This window comes from Mytilus edulis, chromosome 8 (assembly GCF_963676685.1).
Source record: "Mytilus edulis chromosome 8, xbMytEdul2.2, whole genome shotgun sequence".
NCBI classification, from domain to species: Eukaryota; Metazoa; Mollusca; class Bivalvia; order Mytilida; family Mytilidae; genus Mytilus; species Mytilus edulis.
In genome coordinates, this window is record NC_092351.1 from 6,131,650 (window position 1) to 6,157,481 (window position 25,832).

General features: G+C 32.2%; 2 protein-coding genes across 2 annotated transcripts; one reads left to right on the top strand and one right to left on the bottom strand.

The window, feature by feature from the left end:
* Nucleotides 1-293: 293 nt before the first annotated feature.
* Nucleotides 294-5,819, top strand: LOC139484681 (uncharacterized). Its single transcript, XM_071268544.1, has 2 exons — nucleotides 294-1,633; nucleotides 3,020-5,819. The coding sequence occupies exon 1, from the start codon at nucleotides 653-655 to the stop codon at nucleotides 1,628-1,630; it is 978 nt and encodes a 325-aa protein (XP_071124645.1). The 5' UTR covers nucleotides 294-652; the 3' UTR covers nucleotides 1,631-1,633; nucleotides 3,020-5,819.
* Nucleotides 5,820-9,826: 4,007 nt separating this feature from the next.
* On the bottom strand, nucleotides 9,827-25,823 carry LOC139484682 (degenerin-like protein del-10). Its single transcript, XM_071268545.1, has 10 exons — nucleotides 25,488-25,823; nucleotides 24,092-24,259; nucleotides 21,571-21,738; nucleotides 18,930-19,051; nucleotides 17,494-17,675; nucleotides 16,609-16,762; nucleotides 16,149-16,205; nucleotides 13,908-15,432; nucleotides 12,595-12,686; nucleotides 9,827-11,044 (listed from the first exon to the last, which is right to left on the bottom strand). Exons 1-10 carry the CDS (start codon nucleotides 25,685-25,687, stop codon nucleotides 10,911-10,913), a joined length of 2,802 nt encoding a protein of 933 aa, XP_071124646.1. The 5' UTR covers nucleotides 25,688-25,823; the 3' UTR covers nucleotides 9,827-10,910.
* Between the last annotated feature and the right edge of the window lie 9 nt (nucleotides 25,824-25,832).

A 25,832-nucleotide genomic window follows, 5' to 3' on the forward strand; every position in this document is an offset into this window, starting at 1 on the left:
AAAATATTTTTTGATCTTAAGTTAAGCAAATTTTAATGTATAAATCAGAAACTTGGAATATGGACTACTATGAACAAATATTAAAATCTCAGAGTAGAGTATCAAGTAATGGTAAGGATTTTGATGAACTGACCTCTATTGATAACAGCTTCAGTATTGAAAAAGTAAATTTAAAAAAGAAAATAGTAACTTTATACAAAAAAAAATATAAAAATAACTTTAACACATCATGCACAAGAGTATATATACAATAAAATTAAAAAAACTTTGTACTCATGTTAAGAAATTACTTTTAAATTATATATGTAAGTGAAGTTAAAAAGATTTCTGTTAGGTGGAACAAATATATATTGACAGAGGTGATAAAGAAACACCTTAATAACCGGTTTCAACTGGTGGTCCCTAGTTTAAAGTAGAGTACTTTTTCCTAATTTCAAAAATGATAAAAAATAAATCGAAATTCCGCGGGAAATGATTATGTCCCCTTTCCGAAGCTCTTCTGGTTGACTCAGGACAGATGCACTTTGCTTACTGCGTGGAAGACAATATTGAAAAAACAACGGGACGGGAAGTAAAAGCTACCGTTTGTAAACATAGTAAATCCACGCTTATTTAACACACAAAGCACGTAGTTGTTTATCCCAATTAAGAAATGGAAACAGATATGAATGAAACAGGTGTCGGAATTGGAAGTTTGTCGCTTCTGACTTTGGCAGATTTGGCCATTGCATTACAAGACCAAGGGGAAGACCATAACTATGCCCGAAATTATGATGTTCCCCAAACTTTAGATGAACAATGTTTACGAGTGAAAGAAAAAGATCACAATTATTCTACATGTAGTAGAACAGAGCTTAGAGGAAGAGCAAAGTACAACCTGAAAAGATGTTCATCTGAAGAAAATTTAACAACTGTCTCTACCTCCGACAATGAAAAATTATCAGTTAATGACTTCTCCCTTATTTCTAAAAAGAGCCATTCATGTGAACAGGTTGTCACTGAATCCTCAGCCGACATATCAAGAGTCTCATTGGGTGATGGGGAAACTACAAATAAGCTTTGCAGTTCATGGCCAAAAGAAAACATTTTCAAAGAGTTCATGAATGATAACGTGGCAAAAGACATTGACACAGGTCAGCTTTTCAGTCAGCAGACTGTTTGTGACCATACTTATGCTCGTGATGAAAGTTCCCTTGTTCATACAAGTAATGATCACACTTGTACTAAATCTTTTACATGTACCGAGCCTCAGGATCTTTTTCGCAATGATCACAATTATGACATAAGAGGAAAGTTTTCCTTTAATGATCCTGAGAAGTTAAATTCCAAAAAGTCAAAGCATTCAAAGTGTAACTTAAACATGGAACAAAGTGGGAAAGCAGATGCCTCATTATTTAGTATGCATACAATGAAGAACAAACTATCAAATTTTGATCACAATTATAGTTTTCATACCATTCAAACACATCAACATTTAGGGTCAGTGGAGAGCCTCGATATGGATTTATCAGAATCCGATACAGATTCCTGTGATGAAACAGCAGCAGAAGAAGAAAAAATGTATTATAAACAAATGTTAAATACACAAAAGGATCATCCATACTCCAAGAATGAAATATTGAGCTTTTAAGATGTAAGTACATGTACAACACAAAATCTTTGAACAGGTCTTCATATGTACATATAGGTAACATCATACATGTCATATCCAACACAGTAGTTTAAGTGGACCAATAAGTCTAAAATATTTAAGAATTAAACACAGTCAAGATAGACTTATAGGTAAATTTGAAACCCATATATAGACTAAACTGGTTTGCCATTCCATCTAAATCTCTGCTCCATTGCCACATTGACATTAATTGGATGAATCTTACAAGTTCTACGATTCGCTACAAAATTGCCCAATTATACATGTATTTACCATCTTAACATGTACTTGATGTCAAATGTTAAAACTGTGATGCATATGTCGCAAAATAAATAAGTATCTGTTAATTAACACCATGGTGGCAGTGTAATGCCCTACAAGCATCTTATGATATTCTTGACTAACTGAGCAGGAATCTTTCATTTCCTTGATCAGTCAGACACAAAAAAAGAAAAGTTATCTTTCTCTTGAGACAAAAAAATATGTAAAAAACAATATATTTAATCTTACTTACAATATGTTAGTACATGTATGCTTATTTGTCATCATTTCGGAAATTCTTGTTCCATGAAATATTATTGCTCAGTTGTTATGAACTTAAAATGCATTCCATCGTCGTACAATTTCGAAAAAGGGGGGTTATGTCCTCGAACAAAGATGAATTAAACTTTCATTTCACAAACAAGAAAAAACAGATCCACATAGCTTTTTATGAATATCAGGAAAATTGGTGAATAATGATCTTCCAGCACGAAAACTAATAAATAAAAATTGCAAACACGTTATACAAAAAATAGGCTTTACCATTCTTGTCAAAACTTAATCATTGTTAATAGACTCGTTCGGTGGAAAAATGAGGATATCAGATTCATCAATTGTCATGCATTCCTGTTTTTTTTATATTCAAAAAACATCTTTCATGTTTGGACAGGTTCATTTAAAAAAAATAATGGAAACAAACTAATTGTCATGATTGTCACGATTGTCACATGATTGTAATGGGTTTCAAACACAGGTTTTGCTCTGCAAAATTATTTGCACAAACAACATTTTATGGTCAGTTATGATTGATTTGTCTATTAGAATTTAAGATACTTAAACATAACCATGATAACAGAGTATTTTAGAATTTTATTTTTTATTTTTTCAAAACACAATTTGTTATCAATTCTTTTATTATTTGATGCAATTCATCTCATAATTTTTTTATATTTTTATTTATATTTCAGGGATAAGGTATTTATTAAGGTTGGCAGGAATAAAATGGCATGAAATGTCAATTATATTTTATTCTGCAAATCAGAAAAATAGGGTCGGGGAATCCGTAAACCAACAAATTAAATTATAATATACTTGTATAAATTTCAGGTGATTTGTTTTTGAATGGAAATCTGAGAAAATGCTGAGAGGGATATTGTTAGATACAGAATGAAGAAATGGAAAACGTCTGTGTTGATTATACACAAGTGTAAGTGTTTCTCAAAGAAGACTTATATAATGCCTGTGATGAGAATTGATATACATGTACTTGGATGATGTGTGATATATATATGTGTGTACTTAAAGGAACTGTATAAATGGTAAATGTTGTATTTGTTTTATATTTATGTTTTGTTTGTTTTTTTCTCTGTGAGCTCCCAGTGCAAAGATTTTTTTTTAAATGTAGGCATTGACAATGTCATTAGCCCAACAGCCAGTAGTGACTATTCAACAGTTCTGTGTTAAATGACTTGTCATTGATGTGGTGATTTGTGGTCATATTTATAAATTAACTATTTAAACAACTTTGAATTGTCCTGAAAACTATAGATTTTCTACCCCAGGAGTAGCTTACCTAACAAATATGCTGTTTTGGCGAAACTTTTTTGAATTTTGAGTCCTCATGACATGCTCTTGTTTGGCTGTTAACTTTTTTTTATGTTTTTCAAAGGATATTTATTTGTAGGTGGAACACGTGTCTGGTGTCCAAATTATATGCCTTGTGTCTGATGAAGGTTTTTTCACATTATATTTTTTCTGGAACTTTTACTCACATTTCCTTGCATGGGGATGTTCAAACATTTACTTACCGTTACTTCTAGAGGTCATGGAGGTAATGTTTGGCTAAAATACACCTTTTAAGCCATTTACTCATCAAAGTTTCCATACCTCTTACAAAAGGAACAGCAGCAGTTTTGTTATTTAAATTATTGATTATCATAATTATATAACTCAACAATTTATTGTTTAATTTTAATTTCTTTTTTGTGTTGTAAAAAAGTGAAGAAAAGTAAATATATTGTGATGTTTTTCATAAGTTACATAAGTATTAGTTGGAGATACTACTTATGCAAGTCATGTTTATATACTTGAAGATGCGAGTAATTTTACTTGTACAAAAAAACAATGTACATTATGAGTAAATTTGTTAAGAATTCAATTTTCTTTTGAATTTTTGAATTAACTCCCTTTTATGTGAATGTAAAAATTATTTTTTTACAGCTGCTGAAGTTGTCATGTTTTTCTTGTCTAAACATGCCTCAAACATTTGTTTCTGGTTTGCTCAGTATTTTTTTTAGACACTAGTCAACTGAATGTACACTAGAAATATTACTGGTCTAAGCCATCAACTTTTAAATTAATAGAATTATTGTCAGATGAAAACACAAAACAGCTTTGTATAAACTTAGGAAAGTGTATACATTTCTCTTTTAAATTACGAAACAGTTTATTGTAATAAAAGATATTTTGTATTGATGAAACTTCTGATTTCACGTATTGTTTATTATACCTATTGTTTACATTGTTTGTAATATGCCATATGTATACACTGTACATGTACTTGATTATACTGATGAGCTGTAAGCTAGGCTTAATGTTAATAAAGAATTTGAATTTAGAATTTACTGCTCATAGATGTTAAGTAACTGGTCAAGAGCCTTGCAGCACATCTCCATATTTCATATTCTATTGTCTTCTAAACAATTACATTGTGAATTACCTATATTCATTTACATGTATATTGTCAGTTTAAGGGAAGATGTAATTCAGTCAAAAATCATGTATACACAATTTGTACTTTGCAAACTTTTGCATTTTCCTTTAATTTCGTAGGCTTTTTTTTGTGTGTTAAAATGTTAACAATGGTGTTAGTTTGAACAAATCTGATTGTGTTTATATGATCATGCAAGTGTGAGTAGTGAAATGATAGAACTTTGTATGAACATGATGAAAAAAGATTGGATTTGAATATAATTCAGATTAGCTCAATTAAAGAGAGAGAGAGTTGATGTGTTCCTTGCTTATTGGCTGTTTAGATAGTAGATCTATAATGATAATTTGTGTAACTAACTTAAAGCAATACATGTAAACAACATCAACAAGTCAATGATTGTTAGTAGATTTGTGTATTTTAATTTTCTTCAACTCAGTTTGATTTGTAATATTTGCACTGGACATTTCCCAGTCTACTTTTACATTTTTTTGTGATAAGATCAACTTTAAATATACTTTGAATGGATACAAAAACTTCAAAAACAAGCATGGTAACACTGATTTTAATGCCATTCTTTAAAATGGTAATTTTTTATTAGACATTTTAAAGGGCTAGATTCCACGCTCTAAAAGTCTGTTACTAAGGAAAACCACATTTTTAATTCCAATTTTTTTTTGTAAAGTCTATTTTAATTGCATATATATAACAAATAGAAAGTCTTTCAGTATTTTCCCATAGAATTGTTTTAATCAAAGGGGAATAAATACCCCTTTAACTTGGAAATAAATAATATTGTGCTATAACATGAGTGAAAATAATACAATTTGAAATTTTCTTTGACTTAAAACAGCTCAACTTTTGACTTCACAATTTGGCACATTATATCTCCATGGTACAAATTAAAGTCTTACATAAGTATGTACAACATGAAGCATTTGTAAGACAAAGAAAAAAGGTTTTAAATTAAGAAAACTGTAAATAGATCTGAAAAATATTTTCATTAAAAGTATCAGTTAACACCAAAGTTGGAACAATATTAACATGTTTGAAAAGAAATGTAAAAAAGTTAAAAGGAAGATGCACATATTGTATAAACCTGATACAGATGTCACATATTAAATTTAGTACTTTATTATTGTGATAACTATTTGATATAGTTGGAGTCTATGCTGAAAATAAAATTTTCAAATATTATTGTACAGATTTATGCTTTTTATTAATTAGATTGCTTTGGCCTGGCACGAAATGCTTAATACCCTATTGCCATCACCTGGCGGGCATCATCAATCGTCCTTCTAGGGTCAATATCTCCTGAGACCACTGGATAAAATTTTATCAAACTTTTCCTTGATGTTTCATAGCACATGCTTGGGAAATATACGTTTAAATTTATTTCCAAGGTTTTGATCCATCAACAAACATGACTGATGTTACTTAAAATAGAATAAAATCAGAAAACAGGAGTTTTTTGGCTTTTTTCTCAAAAACAAAAACATGGACACTTATTAAAAATTATCTGCAGGTATAATTCTATTCACTGTCAAATATTCAGAAAAATTGGACAACCTATAGTTATTGCCCCTGAAATGTATTTGTTTTTGCAAATTTGACTGTTTTTGGTTTACTCTGCATCACAAACAGGGAAGTCCAGTAAAACAGTCTTAGTAACCACTCAGTCAATTCAGGGGACTTTGGGTAGAAAACTTTTATTAAACTTTTTTTGTCTCTATGGAAGCGAGTTATTTTTGTTCTAGATGCAAACTCAATGATTTTAACAGATTGTTCCAATATTTGTATTTAAAATCCGGCCCATAAAACATGTATAAGGAGAAGATCCATGTGATTTTGATACTTCTAGGTCTATGATCAAATTGAAAGTTACTCAAAAAAGGTTTCTGGATGCTGGTGGACACTATGGTCAAATGTTATATATTGTATTGCAACTTTACTTGGATGAATTTTCCCATTAAATGAGACCATGGACCTATAGACTGTCCTCAATGAGATGAGATTCCCTTTGATTTTAAAGTGTGATCTCAAAGGTCCAAATAAAGGTCAAAGTTGGTTAAAATAGACATATATTTGTTCAGAATAATTAATTTTTGTCGAGCCTGAGACTTTTTTTGCAGAAAGCTCGACATAGGGATAGTGATCTGCCAGCTTCTTCAAAGCTTTATATTTTAGATGGTAGAAGACCTGGATACTATGTATATAGATGGCTCATGTTACGAAGTTTTTGTCTGTCACATTTCAATTGTCCTTGATCTCATTTTCATGGTTCAGTCATTTTGTCAGTGACTACTTAAAAGATTTTTTTGTACTGTTAATTTCGCTCTTATTATGAGTAATAGGATACCTATATTTGGTTTGTGCCTCAAGTTGAGGTACTCGTGCTCTTCAAACAATTTTCACTTGACCTCGACCTCATTTCATGGATCACTGATCAAGGTTAAGTTTTGGTGGTCAAGTCTATATCTCAGATACTAAAAGAACAGGTCTAGTATATTTGGTGTATGGAAGGATTGTATGGTGTACATGTCCAACTGGTGGTTGTCATCTGACCTTGACCTCATTTTCATGGTTAAGTGGTCAAAGTTAATTGTTTGAGTTTTGGTCTTTTTTTTCTTATACTACATGCAATAGGTCTACTTTATTTGGTGAATATGTATGGAAATATTTTATGATGTCTTGCAGGATTTATTTGAACTTGACCTCATTTTCAGGTTTCATTGCTGTGTTTAGTTTTTGTGTTTGGATCTTTTTCTTAAACTATATGTGTTGTATGGAAGAATTGTAAACTGTACATGTCTGACTGGCATGGTTCATCTGACCTTGGCCTCATTTTCATGGTCCATTCGACAATGATTAGTTTTCTTGGTAAAGTATGTTTCTTAGAACTATAAGCAATAGGTCATCTATATCTAGTGTATTGAATGATTGTACATGTATTTCTTGTTTTAATTGGTTAATATGACCATGACCTCATTTTCTTGGATCATGTTAAGTTTATGCAGTAGTTATAGTGAGCTTTACATTTAGGACTACCAACATAATAATAATGATTAGTAAAGAAGAAAAGATATTTCAGCGTGTGCACTCTTGATGTTAACTCAAATATTTTGTATTGATTGCAGCTATACTTGGATATATTTGGAGAAGAGTTGAGTCATTGGCCATGTTACCATATCCTCTTATTTCTAAACACACCATTACAGGGAGATCTCAAATGTTCTGAAGGCTACTTGCACTATGGTCAAAAGTCAAAATTACCAATAATATGAAACATCTGCAGGGAAGCATTTTCGTTTGATCATTTTGATTTTTGGAATAATATATCTTTATATGGCGGCATAGAAGGAAATCCCTGTTGATTTTGAGGTCTTTGCATCTAAATTCAAGGTCATAGCTACTAAAGACAGAAATCTGTAGGAAAGTTGTTTTTCAGATGCTTAGTAAGATGGTTTATTTTGTATTTCAACCGTAATTATATATAATAAACAACCAGAAGATTCCAGAGAGATATTCAAAAAGCAAATTGACAATGGAATGGCAAAACGTGCAACTATATAAGTCACAGTATGACTGTTCACGGTCTCAATATAAGATGTGGAAAAACTGAATGTTTAAATGTACATTGAGCATGACAGGAAGAATAATTACAAGATTATAACACGGATATAAAGTTTTCAAATTCATATAGACTAGCTTTGTTTCTGTCTCTCCTGCGACGAAATTCGCAGTATACATTGTACATGCCAGACATAGGTATTACTATCCGGCGGCAGCGGCGTAAACTATTTGTTTGAAGTTTTATATTTGAGAAGGTAAATAAACTCATCATAGATACCAGGATTGAAATTAAAGACCTATATGCTCCATTTCGTGTATGCAGATACGTTTAGTTAACAGTTAGCGTCTTTCATATGTCGAATGTCCTTGACCTCATTTTCATGATTCAGTGACTGATTGAAAACAAAGAATTTGATTTTTTCTTTGTTATGTGAATTTCTTACTTATTATGAGCAGAGAAATATATGTGTCTGTTATTAGTAATAGGATAACCGTATTGGTTCATTGGAATGTCTACATATCCATCAGACAGGGTTCACCTGAACTTGACCTTATTTTATAAATAAGTGAGCAAGGTTAAGGTACTGCATGATTAGGTTTGTTTCCAAAAATTATAAGAAGTGAGTCAACTAGATGTTGTGTATTGGGTGACTGTAATGTTTGAATGTCAGTCTGGCTGGTTTTTATCGGACCTTGATCGTATTTTCATGATTCATTGGTCACTGTTAGGTATTTGTATTTTGGTCTGTTCTTCAAGTACTATACGCAAAAGATTAACTATATTTGGTGAATGGAATGGTTGTAGGGTGTATATGTCTGTCTGGCAGTTATCATCTGACATTGACCTCATTTTCATAGTTCATTGGTCAATGTTCCGTGTTTGTGTTTTGCCTGTATCAAGAACTTTAAGTAACATTTCAACTATATTTAATATGTAGAATGGTTTTATGGTGTTCATGTCTGTCTGGCAGGTATCATCTGACCTTGACATCACATTCATGGTTCATTGGTCAATGTTCAGTTTTTGTGTTTTGGTCTGTATCAAGTACTATTTATAATAGTATGAAAATAAAATGTGAGACTCGCCAAAACACCGTGAACAACAACAGTGCTCTTAACTTAGAAATAAAAAAGTGCCTTTTTTGTCAGTGAATGTCTACTTGTTACTGGTACCACATTTAAGTTAAAGTTGATATTTACGATTTTTACATTTGCAGTTTAGAAGTTCTTGTCCTTGGTGTATATAATGAAAATGACAATTTCTGTTGTTTCTGCGCTTTTTCGTATGAACCCTAAACGATACATTATCCATATTCCTCTGCCTATTTTTGGCAAACTATGCGGTATGAGATTAAGTAATTGCTGAAGGCCGCCTGTGGTGACGTACATGTATAGCAGTTAAATTATGTGTCATTTGGTCTGTTGTGGAGAGTTGTCTCATTTGCAATCTAACAAACAAAATATTGGAATATTTGTAGACCAATTTATCTCACCAAATACTAAATTCCTATATACAATTTAGTTTATATCAAAACAAATGCAAACAAATCGACCGGAACTTTTTTAATAACAAGTTAACTTTTTTTGCCACATATGAAAACTAGTAAAAGGGGTCGCAAATTGATTTGTTCCTCACAGTATACTTTCAAAATTTCCCCTGCTGACCACTCTTGATGCATTTTAATTTAGTCGATCGAGTGACATACTGTTGAACAGTTTTCCAGTTTTCCATGCGGGGTGTTGGCTATGTTTGACACAGGGTGATGGTTTTGAAGCGGGAAAAGGCGATAATCGCAAGTAAAAGTATCACAATTTCTTTTTTGTGAATTGTTAGGACCACGCAATGTATTGCTCGGAAGGAATCGAAAAATATCCACTTCCAGTAAGCAAAAGCAGAGACGTTTCCTGTGCTCCGTTTTCTCAAACACCTCTCCCCAGTTTTCCTAGTTGCATATTTTAATACTTCATATGTAAGTACGATTTATCAAGAAACGAATTTCTGGCATAGAACTGCTAGTTTCTTACTTATTGGTCAAAAAATAAATTTTACATAAAAAAGAATGTGACGCTCTGGGAATCCGATTCTGTGTCTCAAAGGGATTAGGCATTTATTAAAACAAGGATAGATTTGCGTATAATTCAGTCTTTTTAATCTAATAGTTTTGAATTTAAACACAGTTAAGTACTATGTTATGACGACTCATTACAATTTTGATTTATAATAATCTTATTTCAGCCCATATTAAAGTTTTTTCTGTAATGTGCATTTTTGATTTATTTTAGAATTAGAGAAAATGCCCATACCATCATGGTCATGACGAGAAGAGGTTTATGAGAAAACGGAGCACTGGAAACTTCTTTTGCTTGCTGGTATTTAATAATAATGGGTCGATTTCTTCTGTGCAGTACATTATTTGGTCCTTATAATTCTCAAAAAAGAATTCTCAAAAAAGACATGTTGATACTATTACTTACCACGATTGCCTTTTTTCGCTTCAAAACCACCACCTTGTGAGAAACATAAAATCGCCGCACAGCCGGCGTTCTACACGGTGTAGTCTCTTGGTACAGAACACAGTATGGACTAAAAAACATAAACAGTAAATCGAATGCATGCCTTTAACGTGTGGCCATTTTCACAATAAAAAGGTAATAAATCTTCATTTTCCTTTAACATGCATGTTAATTTAACCCTCTCAACATTAAACTGAATGTTCATTGCCTATTGACCCTGAATCTTTTACTTCTTATGGCCCGCTCGGCGGAAATGTTCATTACAAAATCTACAAGTTCAAACATTGTCATGACACTAGCTCCTATAAATAATCCCATGGATCCACCAATATCACCTGCAATGTATATATACTGTCTTCTTACTCAGCAAGTAGGTAGACTGGTGTTTTGTATTCGAATCACGTATAGCAAGGATTTCTATAGTGTCTCGCTATAAAATCCTTGCTTGTAGGTGTCGTTTTCATATATTAATTAAATAAAACAAAAACAAAAATTGTGTAAAGTCATCGGATAAGTCATTTTAATCTAAATATCAATCGATGTAAAACATTTGGGTTTTTTTTTTTTACCTAAATATCAACTGTTGATTTTCTTTTTGTTTCATTTTACTTTGTATCTCACAATAGGTTTTTTTTCTAGGAAGAATAAATTGAATCACGAAATACCCTATTTTCCTTGGTCGTGACATCACAACATGCGTACTTCCATCGATTGTGACTTCCCCAAAAGCGTACTATCAACTATTATGACGACACCAAATGTGTACTATCATTGATTGTGACGTCAGCAAATGCGTACTATCATCGAATGTAACGTCACCAAATGCCTACTAACATCGATTCTGAAGTCACAAAACCTACTATCATCGATTTAGACATCCCCGAATGTGTACTTTCATCGATTGTGTACTTTCATCGATTGTGACGTCACCAATTGTGTACTATCATCGATTTTGACATCACTAAATGCGTACTTTCATCGATTGTGACTTCAACAAATGCGTACTATCATCGATTGTGACTTCACCAAATGCGTACTATCATCGATTGTGACTTCACCAAATGTGTACTTTCATCGATTGTGACTTTATCAAATCCGTACTATCATCGATAGTGACGTCACCAAACGCGTACTATCATCGATTGTGACTTCATAAAATGCGTACTATCATCGATTGTGACGTCAGCAAATGCGTACTATCATCGAAAGTAACGTCACCAAATGCCTACTAACATCGATTATGAAGTCACAAAATGTCTACTATCATCGATTGTAACGTACGTCTACAAATAAAGGCAACAGTAATATACCGCTGTTCTAAACTCGTAAATCTATGGACAAAAAACAAAATCGGGATAACAAACTAAAACTGAGGGAAACGCATTAAATATAAGAGGAAACCAACGACTCAACATTAAAATGTAACACACACAGAAACGGACTAAGCATTAGACAAAATCCAATGAGAATAACAAATATAACATCAAAACCAAATACAAATGCGTTCTATAATATTTTGTTTGCTTGTCACGAACAACGCGATGGGAATCGCTAGTAGAGCAAGAACTCGTCATTTTACCGGAGCAAACTAATTCACCTCGAGTTTTTGTGTTACAATCTGTTGTTGCTTGTAATTTTTTTTTTGGGGGGGGTCGTTTTCCTTATTTGTGATGTTTGTTGTTCTTCGATTAATTTTGAGTAAGGGACAACCTTAGCATATGCAACTTCTTTGACAACACAATGCTCCTATTTTTTCTAGGATCGTTTTCCTTCTGGTTTTATATGATCTAGTCATTGTGATATTTGTTTTGTCTCCCTTGTACGTTTTGATTTTCTTTAGTATGCAGTAAATTTGGTTTACTCATGGAATTTATTTTATACATACATAACAAGCCAAATATGTCATAAGCTTCTTGTTGATCTATTTCTTCGTAGCTGAGTTCTCTATAGAATACGTCCAGCTGCAAGAAGTTTTCTCTGTAAAGTACAGTTACGATTATTTCTATGTTCATTATTTAATTTGTAAATCACGCAAAAATAAAGAATCTTAAGTTATAAATAATACTACAAGTGGAATGTTTGTACAGATCTTCTTTAAATTTCACAAAAAGTTCGACAATAAACAGGAAACATTCGTTCTATGAAACGTTCTTAATTATAAAATGTAATAAAAATAGTGAAAGCTTACGGATATTTAACACTAGAACACACCCGTGATATCACGGGTCCGTGACTGAATTAAAGTATACAACTATGCGCAAGCCTTATTTTAGTATTAGTATTGTCATCTGATAAAGTCATGTCGATTATAAGATACACAGTTTTTCTCTGCTTTCAATTAAGTCTTTCTGTTTGAACCCGTTGAACTGGAACTTATCAGTTATTGGTAATATTAATTATTTTGAAAACAAAAGGTCCTGGAATGGAGTATTTTTTAATCAACAGCATTGTCCTATATAAGTAATAAATAAAGTTGAATTCTTTGCTTTGCTGTTTTACGTCATGCCCACTAACAAACTGAAAACTGTACCTATACGCCTTATTTTTAGTATTCGTATTGTTATCTTAGAAAGTCTTACTGATTAAAATACTTCAATAGGTAACAATTTGACAATTTAGTAGTGTCAACCCTGTGGTTATGACCCGTGTATATAGCATATTAGTCCTGAATACAACGTTTGGTGGTGCGCCTGTCAGATGCGGAACGTACAGATAAGGTAATAGGTAACAGGTGAATATACTATTGGTATCGGTAGCGGACTCGACCCGGAACTTCTTAATTATTGGCAATATTAATTACGTGGAAAACAAAAGGGCCTGGAGTGGTGTAATTTTTAATCTACACCTTTGTACTATATTAGTTATATATACAGTTGCATTCTGTGATTCGTCGTTTTTACGTGATGACGGCTGACAAATTGGACCTCGTAATTTTAGTAATATAGATTGTGTGTAGCAAAAGGAAACACGAGAAGCATCAAATTAGGATTCAATAAATTTCAAAGCTACTCTAGTTGATGTGAGGTTATAATTTGGCAGAAATATTCATTTCCCCCGCCAAATTTGATTTGATAGAACATGACTGTACTCAATGTAAAGTACGGATAGGGTTATATGAAAAATCGCTTTGATTTTCGTGAATTTTTCAAAATTGCAAGATTCAACAATAACTGAACAGTATGCCAATTTAGAGAATACCTTAAAAAATACTGATCAATCTTAATGCTCGATTTAAACAAAACCATGTGCTGTTTCAAGGCTTCAAAATGGTGTCCCAATTTTTTATCAGTTTCTCCGATAATTGCACGCAAATCATTTTGATTTCTTGTTTCTGATATTTGTTGGTAAATATCACTACTAAAGTCTGTCAGATTGACCAGGAAGGGACTGTAATTTCTGTGATGGTAATAAGGAATCATGTCTGGATCATTTATTATATCTGTCCACATGTCTGTAGAACGTGTCACCAACACAGTCCAACCATCATAAATATTCTGACCTCTGTTTCGGATTTCCTGGAATATCGCCTCACATCGTGAAAACTGGCTTAATAGATAATCCGATAAAACAGTATCAGCTAAAGTGTTTTTCTTGATACGCGAATCGACTTTCAAATACTGGGTTAACTTATTCATAAATATATTAATATGAATGACCTCGAACATCGATATATTTTGAATGGAATCTCTCAGATTGTTCAGATTACTTTCTATAAATTCCTTTGTTTCTATGTAATCAGTTATATATTTTTTAAATTTTTCAAACCGGTTTTCGATAATAGTTTTTGGTCTTTCAATACATTCGGCATAAAATACACTCTTACTATGGTAGAAGTCTTCACATTTGTCTATATAGGATAAAGATATGGATGCCATCGTTGTTAAATTTAAATTTCCAGTGACGTTTACCTCGTCTAACAGTGAAATATAACTGTTTAGTTTACTTTTAATGGCTGCTATATCAGTTTGTACACGAGGAGCATACCTCCGCGCATAGGTGTTATGGACCAACGACTCGACAAGAAGTCTTTTGGGGGTTATGTAATCGTTATGCTTTCGAGCTGTTTTTCCAAATCTATATCTAAATATTGGTGTTCCGTTTTGATAAGCCTCGTACAATTGTGAAATATTTGCGGATGCGCGTTCAGCAGTTTCTATCTGACTACGAATAAAATCGAGGCTTCTTGTATATATTGACTCTCTGGTACTTTTATCAAGGCTCTCATCTGAAGACAGGTGCTTAAGATTTGTTTCAATCATAAATACAAATTCATGAAAACCGACACATAAATTCGAAAGAGTCCTTTCTTCCATCGCGTCACGTGGTCGTATAAAGTTTTTTGTCACGTGATATATCTGGTATCTGTAAAGATAAGATTTTCTATACCATGCTTCTTTGTCATTTGAATACCTTGAATCTATGAGCTGTAAATGAACTGAAATTCGTTTTAGGATATTCTGCAACATGTCGATCACATTGTCAAACGACCTTTCAAAATTCTTGACCAAGCTACTAAATGATTCATATTTTCTTTTCTCCATACGATTTGAAATCTCGCGTGAATTAAGAATTTTCTCCTGTAATTTTGACGTGGAAACGGAAGTAAGTTTTTTCTCTGCTGTGTATTCTGACGTTGATGCATATGACATGATAGGATCAAACACGCTGTATTTACAAGCTGTTGGGCAGTGACACTGATCTTGTAGTGTGTCATGCACAATTCCTGAAAAGGAAAAGGGATTTTAACATGTCTTAAACACTCTACGCATGAATTGGCAGCTAACAGGCATAGATGTCAATGAAAAACAAACACATTAAGAAAGAACATTGGTTAAAGGCAACGATAGCTTAAAAACACCAACAAACTTTGTCATAGTGATGTGTATGGCCATACTAAAATAACTACTAGTAGTTTGAATCAAAGGCATCATATAAACACCAAAAGGCAAACATTAGAGTAATCACAGACTGGATACATTGGAAACCAGTCACTAGTGGTTAGTTTGATTTGTTGTACTGTCAAATATTTTTGGTAATTACTGTTTTCTGCATTATTTAAACAATTAAACAATGTTTTATTTTCAAAACGCAAATTTCAAGATTCAGCAAATAGTGCGTTTACTTTTTTGCCCAGTGCTTGGTAAAGACCATTTAAAGCGGTTGTTTCCTCTCATAGTTGAAGTGATTACCTCAGTTTTAGTTGGTAACCCGGATTTGTTTTTTCTCTCAATCGATATATGACTTTCGAACAGCGGTATATTATACTACTGTTGCCTTTATCTATTAGACTCCAAACTTTACTGAATGAAAAGACAATTAATTTGAAGGGAAAGCAACATATAATCTTGAGAAATAAAACACAAAGGTATGAAATCAATAATATATTCGATGCATATAATACTGTATACTGCTTTTTAAAATTGAAATATTATATTTTACCGTAATAATTTTTGTAACATGAATAGAACGCTTCCATCGTACATTCTTCCCCACTCTCTGTAAGGTATGTATATATAATGAAAATGAAAAATAAAATTGAGAGTATTTACAATTGAGTTCATAAACGTTTTTCTATGATAGGTCAGTTTGTTTTCCTTTAAAATAACATAATTTTAAAATGTATAACATGATTGATCGAGTGTTTATTCTAATTCTGATGCCACACAACGTATTTGTGGGGCTATCAATGTCAGAGTTTGAGACTGTAGAAATTCTGTGTGATGTTATGTTTGATTGTTATATTTGCTACACTTATGGCTTATCTGTATTTTTTATTTTTGTTACGCGGAAGGCTAATCTGTAGTTTTTATTTTTTTCAAAAAGAATTTTGTATTAACATACATAAACAATCAATAACTAATATTATTATTTTCATTATTGCCTGTTTAGTTCTAATTACCCGTAGTAGAAGGGATGAAAAAATTTCTGCATCCACATTTCTTCTGTGTAAACTGATTTAGACATTCTATAATGCAGGCATCAACAGAATACTGTCTACTATACTTCAACTGTGTCTCCTGACACTCACCATACGGTACGTGTAAGTTGTTGATCTAGGAAGAAAATCTAATCATTAGTTGAATAACAGATCCGTAAGAATACGGTGTACTTTGAAATCATTGTATTATATGAGATGGTATGGCTGAAGCAGGAACTCGGTACCTTTGCTGAGAACCAGAGTCCAAACCTTGTTTTTTGGGGATTCGTATTGGTCAAACTTTAGTTTTCGGTGTAGTTTTGTTTGTTGGTTGTTAATTTTCTGGCAATTGTTGTGTTATGCCTCTCTTCAAAAATGGTTTTTGAAATCTCTTTGAATATCCGAAGATACACAGCTTGATGTTCGACAGCAATTAGCTAGATGTGTATATTAGTATTTGATTTTATGTCGTTCTCATGTTTTTGTGAAGCAGTACTTTTTTTGGTTTCCTTAGATTATCCTTATATTTCAAAGTTTAAAGTGATCAAAAGTGGTAACCCGCTCAATTTCACTTTTTAACAACAAAAGCGATAATTATACGTGAAAAGGTAAAATATTTCTTCTTTCGTGTAATTAGTATACTTGTGCTATAAAAAAAATGAATATCTTCAGTATAAGGGAGGAAATAAATAGAATCAATCAATTAATCAATCTATTAAAGTATAAAAATGTTCATGTGCTCTATTCTTATTTTTTTTTACATCGATAGAGATGTCTATAATTTGATTTCTTTTTGTAAGAACACAATTGAGGGTTTTTGACATTTATTTCTATGATAAATATTACAACAATACTTGTTCAACATACCATTATTAGTTTTAGTCCGACAAAAGCATGAATACCTGTTGGAACAGACATTCCCAGCTCCTTTATACGTGGTATATCACTCTTATCATATGTCAGTAGTTTAATGCCCGCAGCATCATTTGGCCCAGGCATGTATTCATATTGTTCAACATTCAAAAACAGTTTTAAACCGTGATCGGCTCCTTTAAATTTCAGAAAATGGTTGATCATAAATTGTAAGCTAAATACATTTCATTTGCCTTATAGAAAATAAAAATAACATATATGTATGAGAAATACAGGTGTTTTCACCTTCGCTAGGCAAGTGTTATTATCCAGTAAAGATGAAATGTTCGGACTGTTACTCTTAAGTGGTGGAGATTATGTGTATGTGAACCGACTACAATTGAACCAATCAGGAGAACCTGTTTGGAAAGACAATTTGATCATTACTTAACATTTCAGTTTTAGAGAGAACATATTTTAATGTGATATATCTAGATGCAAACAAATATAAAGGCAATATGGGAAAACAAATTTAGAATTTATAGATATTGCATTTCACGAGTAATTTTAAGCAATTGCTTTAATGTTCAAAATCAGGGAAAAAATCACTCAAACAAATGATACAGAGAAGAAACCGTCTGAAATTTCCTCGGAGTTCAGTATTTTTGTGATTTTACTTTTTTCAAAACGACTTTGAATTACAACTTTCACTAGTTCAGTAAATCAGCTTTAGTTGCAATGAAATGTACAAAGTGATAACATATACTGATAGGCTGATTAGCTAGGCTAATTAAAACATGTACTTTTCTTTTAGCTAATTGATATTTCAATTTTTGGGGAAAACCCGTCAGATATGATGGGTCTTGTGTTTCCCTTCCTTTAGATTAAAATCCTAACCAATCCAGTTGTCAGTTGCATTGAATTGTACACACTAATAAATACTACTAAGATTTCTACAAGGATGATTATGTGTTGTCTTTAGGATGTAGTGTGCTCATTGAAAGTGAAGTTTGGAAAATAATATTGGTACATTTAAAAAAACACAAAGAAGCTGAAATTAGGTTTTGAATTATAGAATATCTACGTTTCGATAGTTTGTCTTTTATTCTTTTCATAATTTCCTAAGAAGTTTAATATAAATTGCGCACCTGCTAGAATTTCTAGAGAGTTAAAGTTCATATCAAGAGTAACATAAAGCACCAACTAAAAGATGGATGTACTACTTAACCTGAAATGCGAAGAGGAATACGTCAGTATCAAGATCAGGAAGAGCTCATCAAATGCAAATAACCATAGATATACAAGTTATATTATTTATCTGTAGCACTATCAATAGATATACTTATTACCTGTAGAGCTAATGATAAACTCTTCTGGTCTACTCTTTGGTTTAAACGTAACACGTGACTAGGGATATACTCTGTAGCACTATCAGTAGATATACTTATTACCTGTAGAGCTAATGATAAACTCTTCTGGTCTACTCTTTGGTTTAAACGTGTAACACAGTCCATGGTCTGTTAAGATTGGTTCAAAATCTTCATGAGTACATGTTACACCAGCCCACGAACATCTGTAATGTATTTAGACAATTGTTTGTTATTTTGAGTAAGAGGGTAAGTTATTGTTACTGATGGATTGTCTATGAGGGTATCATCCGCACAGTACCAATAGTTTCGACACAGACATAACTTTACAAAGTGTTTACATCGATCATTAGGAACCAATGGCCAATCCACTATAAATAAACATGTCTTAACTAAACTAAACTAATGGCCACAAATATTGGACCAAATTCTCACTCATAGAAACTTGTAAGGCAGAAATGCATTTTTTACGAACTTTTCCTTTAAACGAGGAAAGTTAATAAATGTATCCAATGCTCAACCAATTTATACTTTCTCCGAAAGGTTGATTTTTTTTTTAAATTTTATTGATATAAAACTTTGATTTATGAAGGGTTTTACCTCATTTATAGTTAAAGATTGTACTCTGCATTAAGTTAAGCTGGTTTTCGGATGACTACTACACTTTGTTCTTATAGATATCTGCATCAAAACTAGCAAAGACTTTTTTTTGGAATATAACAACATTAAACTTTAACATAGCCTAACAAATATATTGGGAAGCCACATATGTTAAAAGCAAAGCTCTTTCTTTCATATTGGTGCATACATGAATAAGTAAAATATGGAACTATTTGTCCTTCTTTGAAGAAAACAACAATGGCATATCATATCTCAATTCAAATTTGTTAAATGATTTATACCTTTTTAATTGAATCTAAACAGACGTAATGAGACAACGTTAGTTATATTATAAATCAGCATTAAATTAACAGTCGTTCAAATTAAATATTTAATAGACCAATGAATGACACAGAAAAGAAACAAAAGGAAAATATTAAAGTAATTATCTGCTATTCATCTATAATTATCTATAAATTTATTTTCCTTTTAACATCAATTATTGTCTTTTACGTATACTTATTATGATAAATCAACACAGAATGTTAATTTTCAAGTTTTCAATGTGGGTGTAATCTAGGAACAGTATATCTATATATGTTCCTGATGTAATTTGGTTTGTTGAGAAATAAAGATAAAGTTTTATGAAGTTTATGTTGATCTATCATTTTAGGTGGATAGGCAGTATACTCCACAAAGATTGACATCTGGTGCGAAAATTACCAGACTGTCCAATTAGACGATTTTTCGTCTAATTTCTTGACCTTGAAAACTGAGTAGATGATGATAGATGAACCCTACTGTAGTCTGCATGTAGGGTGAACATATTTATCATGAAAGTGATTATCTTGGAGTGAAACTGATCTGGGTACGACAGTCTTAAGGAGTTAATTTCCAAAAAAAATCATCAACTTTCAGATTTCCCCAGAGTTTTGAATTCACCTGGACCGTCAACGGTAAATGGAAGTAGTCGTTCCCTATGCATAGCTCATACGTTATATGCCCGAGGGTTTACACTATTTTGGTCACACACAGAGGAGAAGCCACACCTTCCAGCAAAACCGGTTTACTCGCTTTCTGATTTCAATGTTTTGCAGTTCGTATTTGGGTTCAAAGCAGCATTACGCTGAGAGACATGACAATAATTAAACTAGAATACTTCAAAAAGATCACGCTCAGTAATAAAATACTTATACATGCTTAGAACGAGTGCTGGGAAGATCAAGAAGAACCAAATACCTTAAAATTGGAATTAAATCTGATCTGTTCTAGAAATAACACGTGGATAGAGAAACCAAAATAGCGTACAGCAAGCTAAGATTTCGCAAAGTCAACCTAATAACATCTAAAGGACTCACATTCATTACGGGGTCCAGATCTATGTCAGATTCCAAATCTACGGTGAATATTTCGCTATGCCATTTCATATGTATGGCAGATTTTTAAAATGACACCCATACCCATCGCAGTGTCCAAAGATAACGAAATGGCCGACAGTAAGTATAAATCAGTATTTGAAAAGATAAGACGTACGACAACGTGAGTACATCCATAACTATTTCTGAAATGGAATACTTCCATAAGTTTTCAGAATCGTGGGCAGCTCTGGAGGAATTGGCAGGTTAAAATAAGTAAAACTTTTGCTTTTCAAAAACTGTACAATACACTATTTCAAAAACATGTACATGTAAGTAATGTTTTGTGAAGCCATTGGAGCATGTATATTTATGAGGGAGTTTCTGACAGTTTGAAATACCCCGATGTTAAAGTCGTTTAATTGCCTGTAAAAACATTAGTTTCTTACTAGATGCTTAGTTAAAAAAAATAAGTATCTAAAGAATATTGAGGATTCATGTTTAAGAAATTGTAAACCAACAAAAACATCAAATTACTGCACATAACGCGTTGTGCTATCGTTGGACACCTGTCTGATCCAAGATACACTATAAGCTTATAATCAAAACCCGTCTATTCATTATTCAGACAACTAAATTGATGAATGAAATACTTGTAAATGAAGCTATTTTTTTAAAGGTTTTGGATGTGGTGAAATTTTCCTCCATAGATAAATTTTATTCCATGGAGATGATTGATGTACTTTGAATACCTATGTTAAATAACTAACCCAACAATCATATCTTCTTTTGTATGACCAGTTTTTTTAAACATTTCGCTGATACTTAGTTTGCTGGCATTAAACTGTACTAAATCTCTTGAATCAAATGTTTTTGAAGAGTCATTATACATGGTTTCTATCAGTCTGTACCACTTGTTCTCAGCTGCAGCTGTTGACCTAAAATATGTTAGATTATACTTTTATATTCCAAATATCATCTACACAATTAACTTTAGAGTAGAAATTAAGAACAAAGGATTTATTTCTTTTAGAAAATCACATTAATTCATATCAAGACAAAACATCTAACATAAAGCGATGTGACTATATCTGGAATTTCACACTGTGTTAATATATCATCAATTAACAACAGAGGTTAATTAACATTATTTTAGCTTAACTTATGCTATTGGCAGGTAATGATTTTGTGTCAGGAATTGATACATTTTATTTACTCTATAACAAAAAGAAAACATTAGAACAAAATTATAATATTTGCAAAACATTCTAGATTGCTTTAGATTCTTTGTTTTTATTTGCATTTGTCGTTGCAACCTAAATCTTTATCCATTATAACATGTATAACCCTCATTACTATTGTAACAGCGTATGTGTTTCTCTTTTGTTAGTATTGAAGAGGTGGAGTGGAAACAGAGACGATATTTATCTATTCTTAATCATGGTATTGCATAATGCCATTAGACTGCTTACGCACCAGTGACGTTGTTTTTTAATATTAATTTAATCAGTATATGTTACAAGAGAAGATTTAAAGTAACACTTTAAACAGTTGTTGCTTATTGATAGCCTTCATCGGGAAAATGCCAATGCTGTATAAATACATCACTTATGACCAAAAAGCACATAGAAATCTGTACGCCTTCAATGTAGGAAAGCTTACATAACACGATTTAAATCTTATAATGATATATTGAGTTTCATAACAATTCATGTAGGTCAAGTGTAACTTTAGGAGATAATTGTATTGTATTTTAAGCTCCGACGGCATCAATTGGGGATTTGCTGGTCGCAAATTAAGTTTACTGGCGACGCGTTAGCGGAGACAGTAAACGGGTATTTGCGACCATCAAATCCCCAATTGATGCCGTCGGAGCTTAAAATACAATATTGTTATCTCCATTCTAATGAAACTGACAGAAAACAACGTTAAAACATGTATTTAAAATCTGTCATATGCCGTCTGCGCTTGCGCGTACGTCCCATAGCATCAATTGTCAATTGATGCCATGTAAATAAGTGACGTTATCCAATCAAAATGAACATATATTACAAACATTCTTGCATTAGAATACGTATTAGTTGCATTGTATCAATAGTACTTCAGGATTATTTGGGCAAATATAATCAATTGCATTTAGAGGTTAGTTGGGTCAATTGTATCAATTGTAGTTTAGGCATCAGTTGGGTCAATTTAATCAAAAGGTAAAATCATAAAAATTAATAAACTCCCAGGAAAATTCAAAACGGAAAATCCCTTATCAAACGGCAAAATCAAATAATAAAACACATCAAACGAATGGACAACAAATGTCATGTTCCTGACTTGGTACAGACGTTTTCAAATTTAGAAAATGGTGGATTGAACCAGGTTTGTAAGTTCATCAGTGATTAGTTGGGCAAAATGTATAAATTGTACTTCAGTGAATAGTTGCGTCAGTTGTATCAAATGTACTCCAGGAATTAGTTAAAACAATTGTTCTTCGGATATGCATTAGATCTATTGTATGCATTGTAATTTAGAGATAAAGTGTTTTAATATACTTCGTATTTCCAACTTTTGTCTCCTCCAGTGATTATATTTTCTCGACACGTTACCTTTTTGTAGTAGGATATCCTGGTTCTCGGTCTAACTAACAGAATAACAAATCAAGCTTACAATTGGAACAATTTCGGGGGGATTCACTGAATTATGTTTTCTATACACGACAACATCATTAGAAAACTTTCCCAACAATTGCAACGATTATATGTTTGATTTTACGTCTTTTTGTTGCTTTTACTTGACAAAGTACCAGTATGTCATACCATAGAATTGATGACCTGTCGAAAAGTTATTTAATCGGGAGTACTAAAAAGTCGGTAACAGGAAATAGTATATTGTACTAAGTAACTTCATTATAATTTAACAAAAGCAATAGTCATTTATCGTTAATACTTTTTCCTAGACTTATAGACCAAGACTTCCTCTTCAACGTAATTGGAGAGCACGACAGATGACCAACCTGGCCGTGAAAACAGCTGATGTGAAGACCAAACCAAACAACACTCGAAAGTAATCCAAATCCATCTACGGAAAATTAAAATTACCGCCTTTATTTAGTTTGACAGCAACAAATTATGTTCAGCCCACCAAAAGCCGTCGGGCCGACCGTGCGAGGACTCATATACCAGCCAGTCAACGTTATTAAAAATCAACCAGTTAGTTTCATATTGAAAAAAACTTAACAAAAGCCATGCATTAATTGTGTTGCGATAATATAGGTATAAAATATAGCGGGGGATAACCTACCTGAAAGCATTTTGATTGCAAATTGTGACAGAAGGGAACACCAGTGAACGATTATAGTTGACTTTGACGTTGACAGTAATTGGTGAATTATAATAATATATTATCCTGTCTATTATCTGGTATGACATAATACCACAACAGGAACATGTTAATACGAACCAAAATAGTCTACAATAAAACAAAGTCGTAACGTTACAATAATAGGGAATTCGTTATCAGAACATTGCATAAGAAACATTATTAGATTAATAGCCGTTATGGCAACAGTGCAAATTACATTTGTCTGACCGCAATAGTATAAATAGAGAAGAATAGTAGCAGTATTAGAAAACTAGAGGTTTGATCATTTCCTGAGTATGTACATAGCAACACTCCATCTATTCTAATAGATACTTTTATATGTTCACTTTGACTTTTAGTTATTCATTGTAAGAATAATAGAAATAGGTAGATATCAATATTTAATAAGAGATATGTTGATGACGAATAATGAAAAATAAATTTCCTGGTCTGAGTATATGCCAACAACGCCATTTTTTAATGCAATTTGTCTAAATGTTTATACAGGGATATATCATATTCATTTTCTGAGCATTAAATCTTAAGATATGAACAATGGTTATACCTGAAAGGGCATTTTGCTACAATAAGTATTGTATAAAAAAATGTTAATGTATGTAAGAAAAAACATTTTTTAGTAAAACCATTGCTCATGTCTACTTTTGTCCAGAAACTAAGTTTACAACTGCCTTGTTAGGTCAAATATGTCAAATTTAACATTTATATTGGCTTCATAGTGACATCTTTATTTACCTTTCTGCACTAGAGTGCTAATAATATTACCTGTTTCTTTATCAATAAGGTTAACATAATTGTGAAAGTCTTTTACCATTTTTTGGAATTTAAGGGACCACATAATTGTTCTCATTATGCTCCACCTTTATATTAGAAAGAAGAAGGGTACTTGGTTGTTTTTTTTTTGTCAATCGAATGTGATGTATCATGAAACAGCTAAGCACTGCATATTTTTTTTTAATGAAGTTATGTCAGATACCAATGATATCAGCTATGTGAACGAATTGTCGCGACGTTAGTTATATCCATATATTAACAGAGCATCTGACAGCACTTGCTAACTTAAACTATCAACTTGATTTGTCATTTCAAACTTAAAATGCCGTACTCCCTAGTTTTCAATTAAGAACAGTTTCAAGTTTAGTTTCTTCTAAAATTTTGTAAATTGATACTTTTTGAAAAATCTGACTTTAAGTTATGGTTTATTTGTTTTGGTTTTGAACGTTCCTGATAACTATTGATCTCGAAAAACATTATAATAAATAAGTAATAATAAGATTTTACAATCTGAACTAATAAAATGGAATGAAAAACTACCTACCTTCGAAAAACAAATGCATCCCTCAGAGATATATATTTAAGACCGTGAAGTGTAGTTTCCTGGGCGAATTGATAGCACTCGTCCCTCCAGCTCTGATGTTTCTTTTCTTTCTTCTCACTGATATGGTTATCATATATGTCCATATTAGAATAGTTAATATTTCCAAAGTTGGACATTTCCTTGGGTGTGTTTACTGTCATTGTGCCACTGACTATTTGTACCTTTCCGGTGCATAGTGAATACTTTAATAGTCTGCACGATTTAAATGAACGATTTCTGTCAATTGATACAAAGCAAAAAAGCCGGCTGTTTCACAGCAATTACCTCAATAATGACACTTTATTA

Coding starts and splice junctions, on each gene's coding strand:
- LOC139484681 (XM_071268544.1), top strand. CDS start 653: ATGGAAACAGATATGAATGAAACAGGTGTCGGAATTGGAAGTTTGTCG.
- LOC139484682 (XM_071268545.1), bottom strand. CDS start 25,687: ATGACAGTAAACACACCCAAGGAAATGTCCAACTTTGGAAATATTAAC. Junction 16,206..16,608: donor TTTCATCCCTTCTACTACGG/GTAATTAGAACT, acceptor CATACCTTACAG/AGAGTGGGGAAGAATGTACG. Junction 15,433..16,148: donor ATGTTACAAAAATTATTACG/GTAAAATATAAT, acceptor TTTCCTTTTCAG/GAATTGTGCATGACACACTA.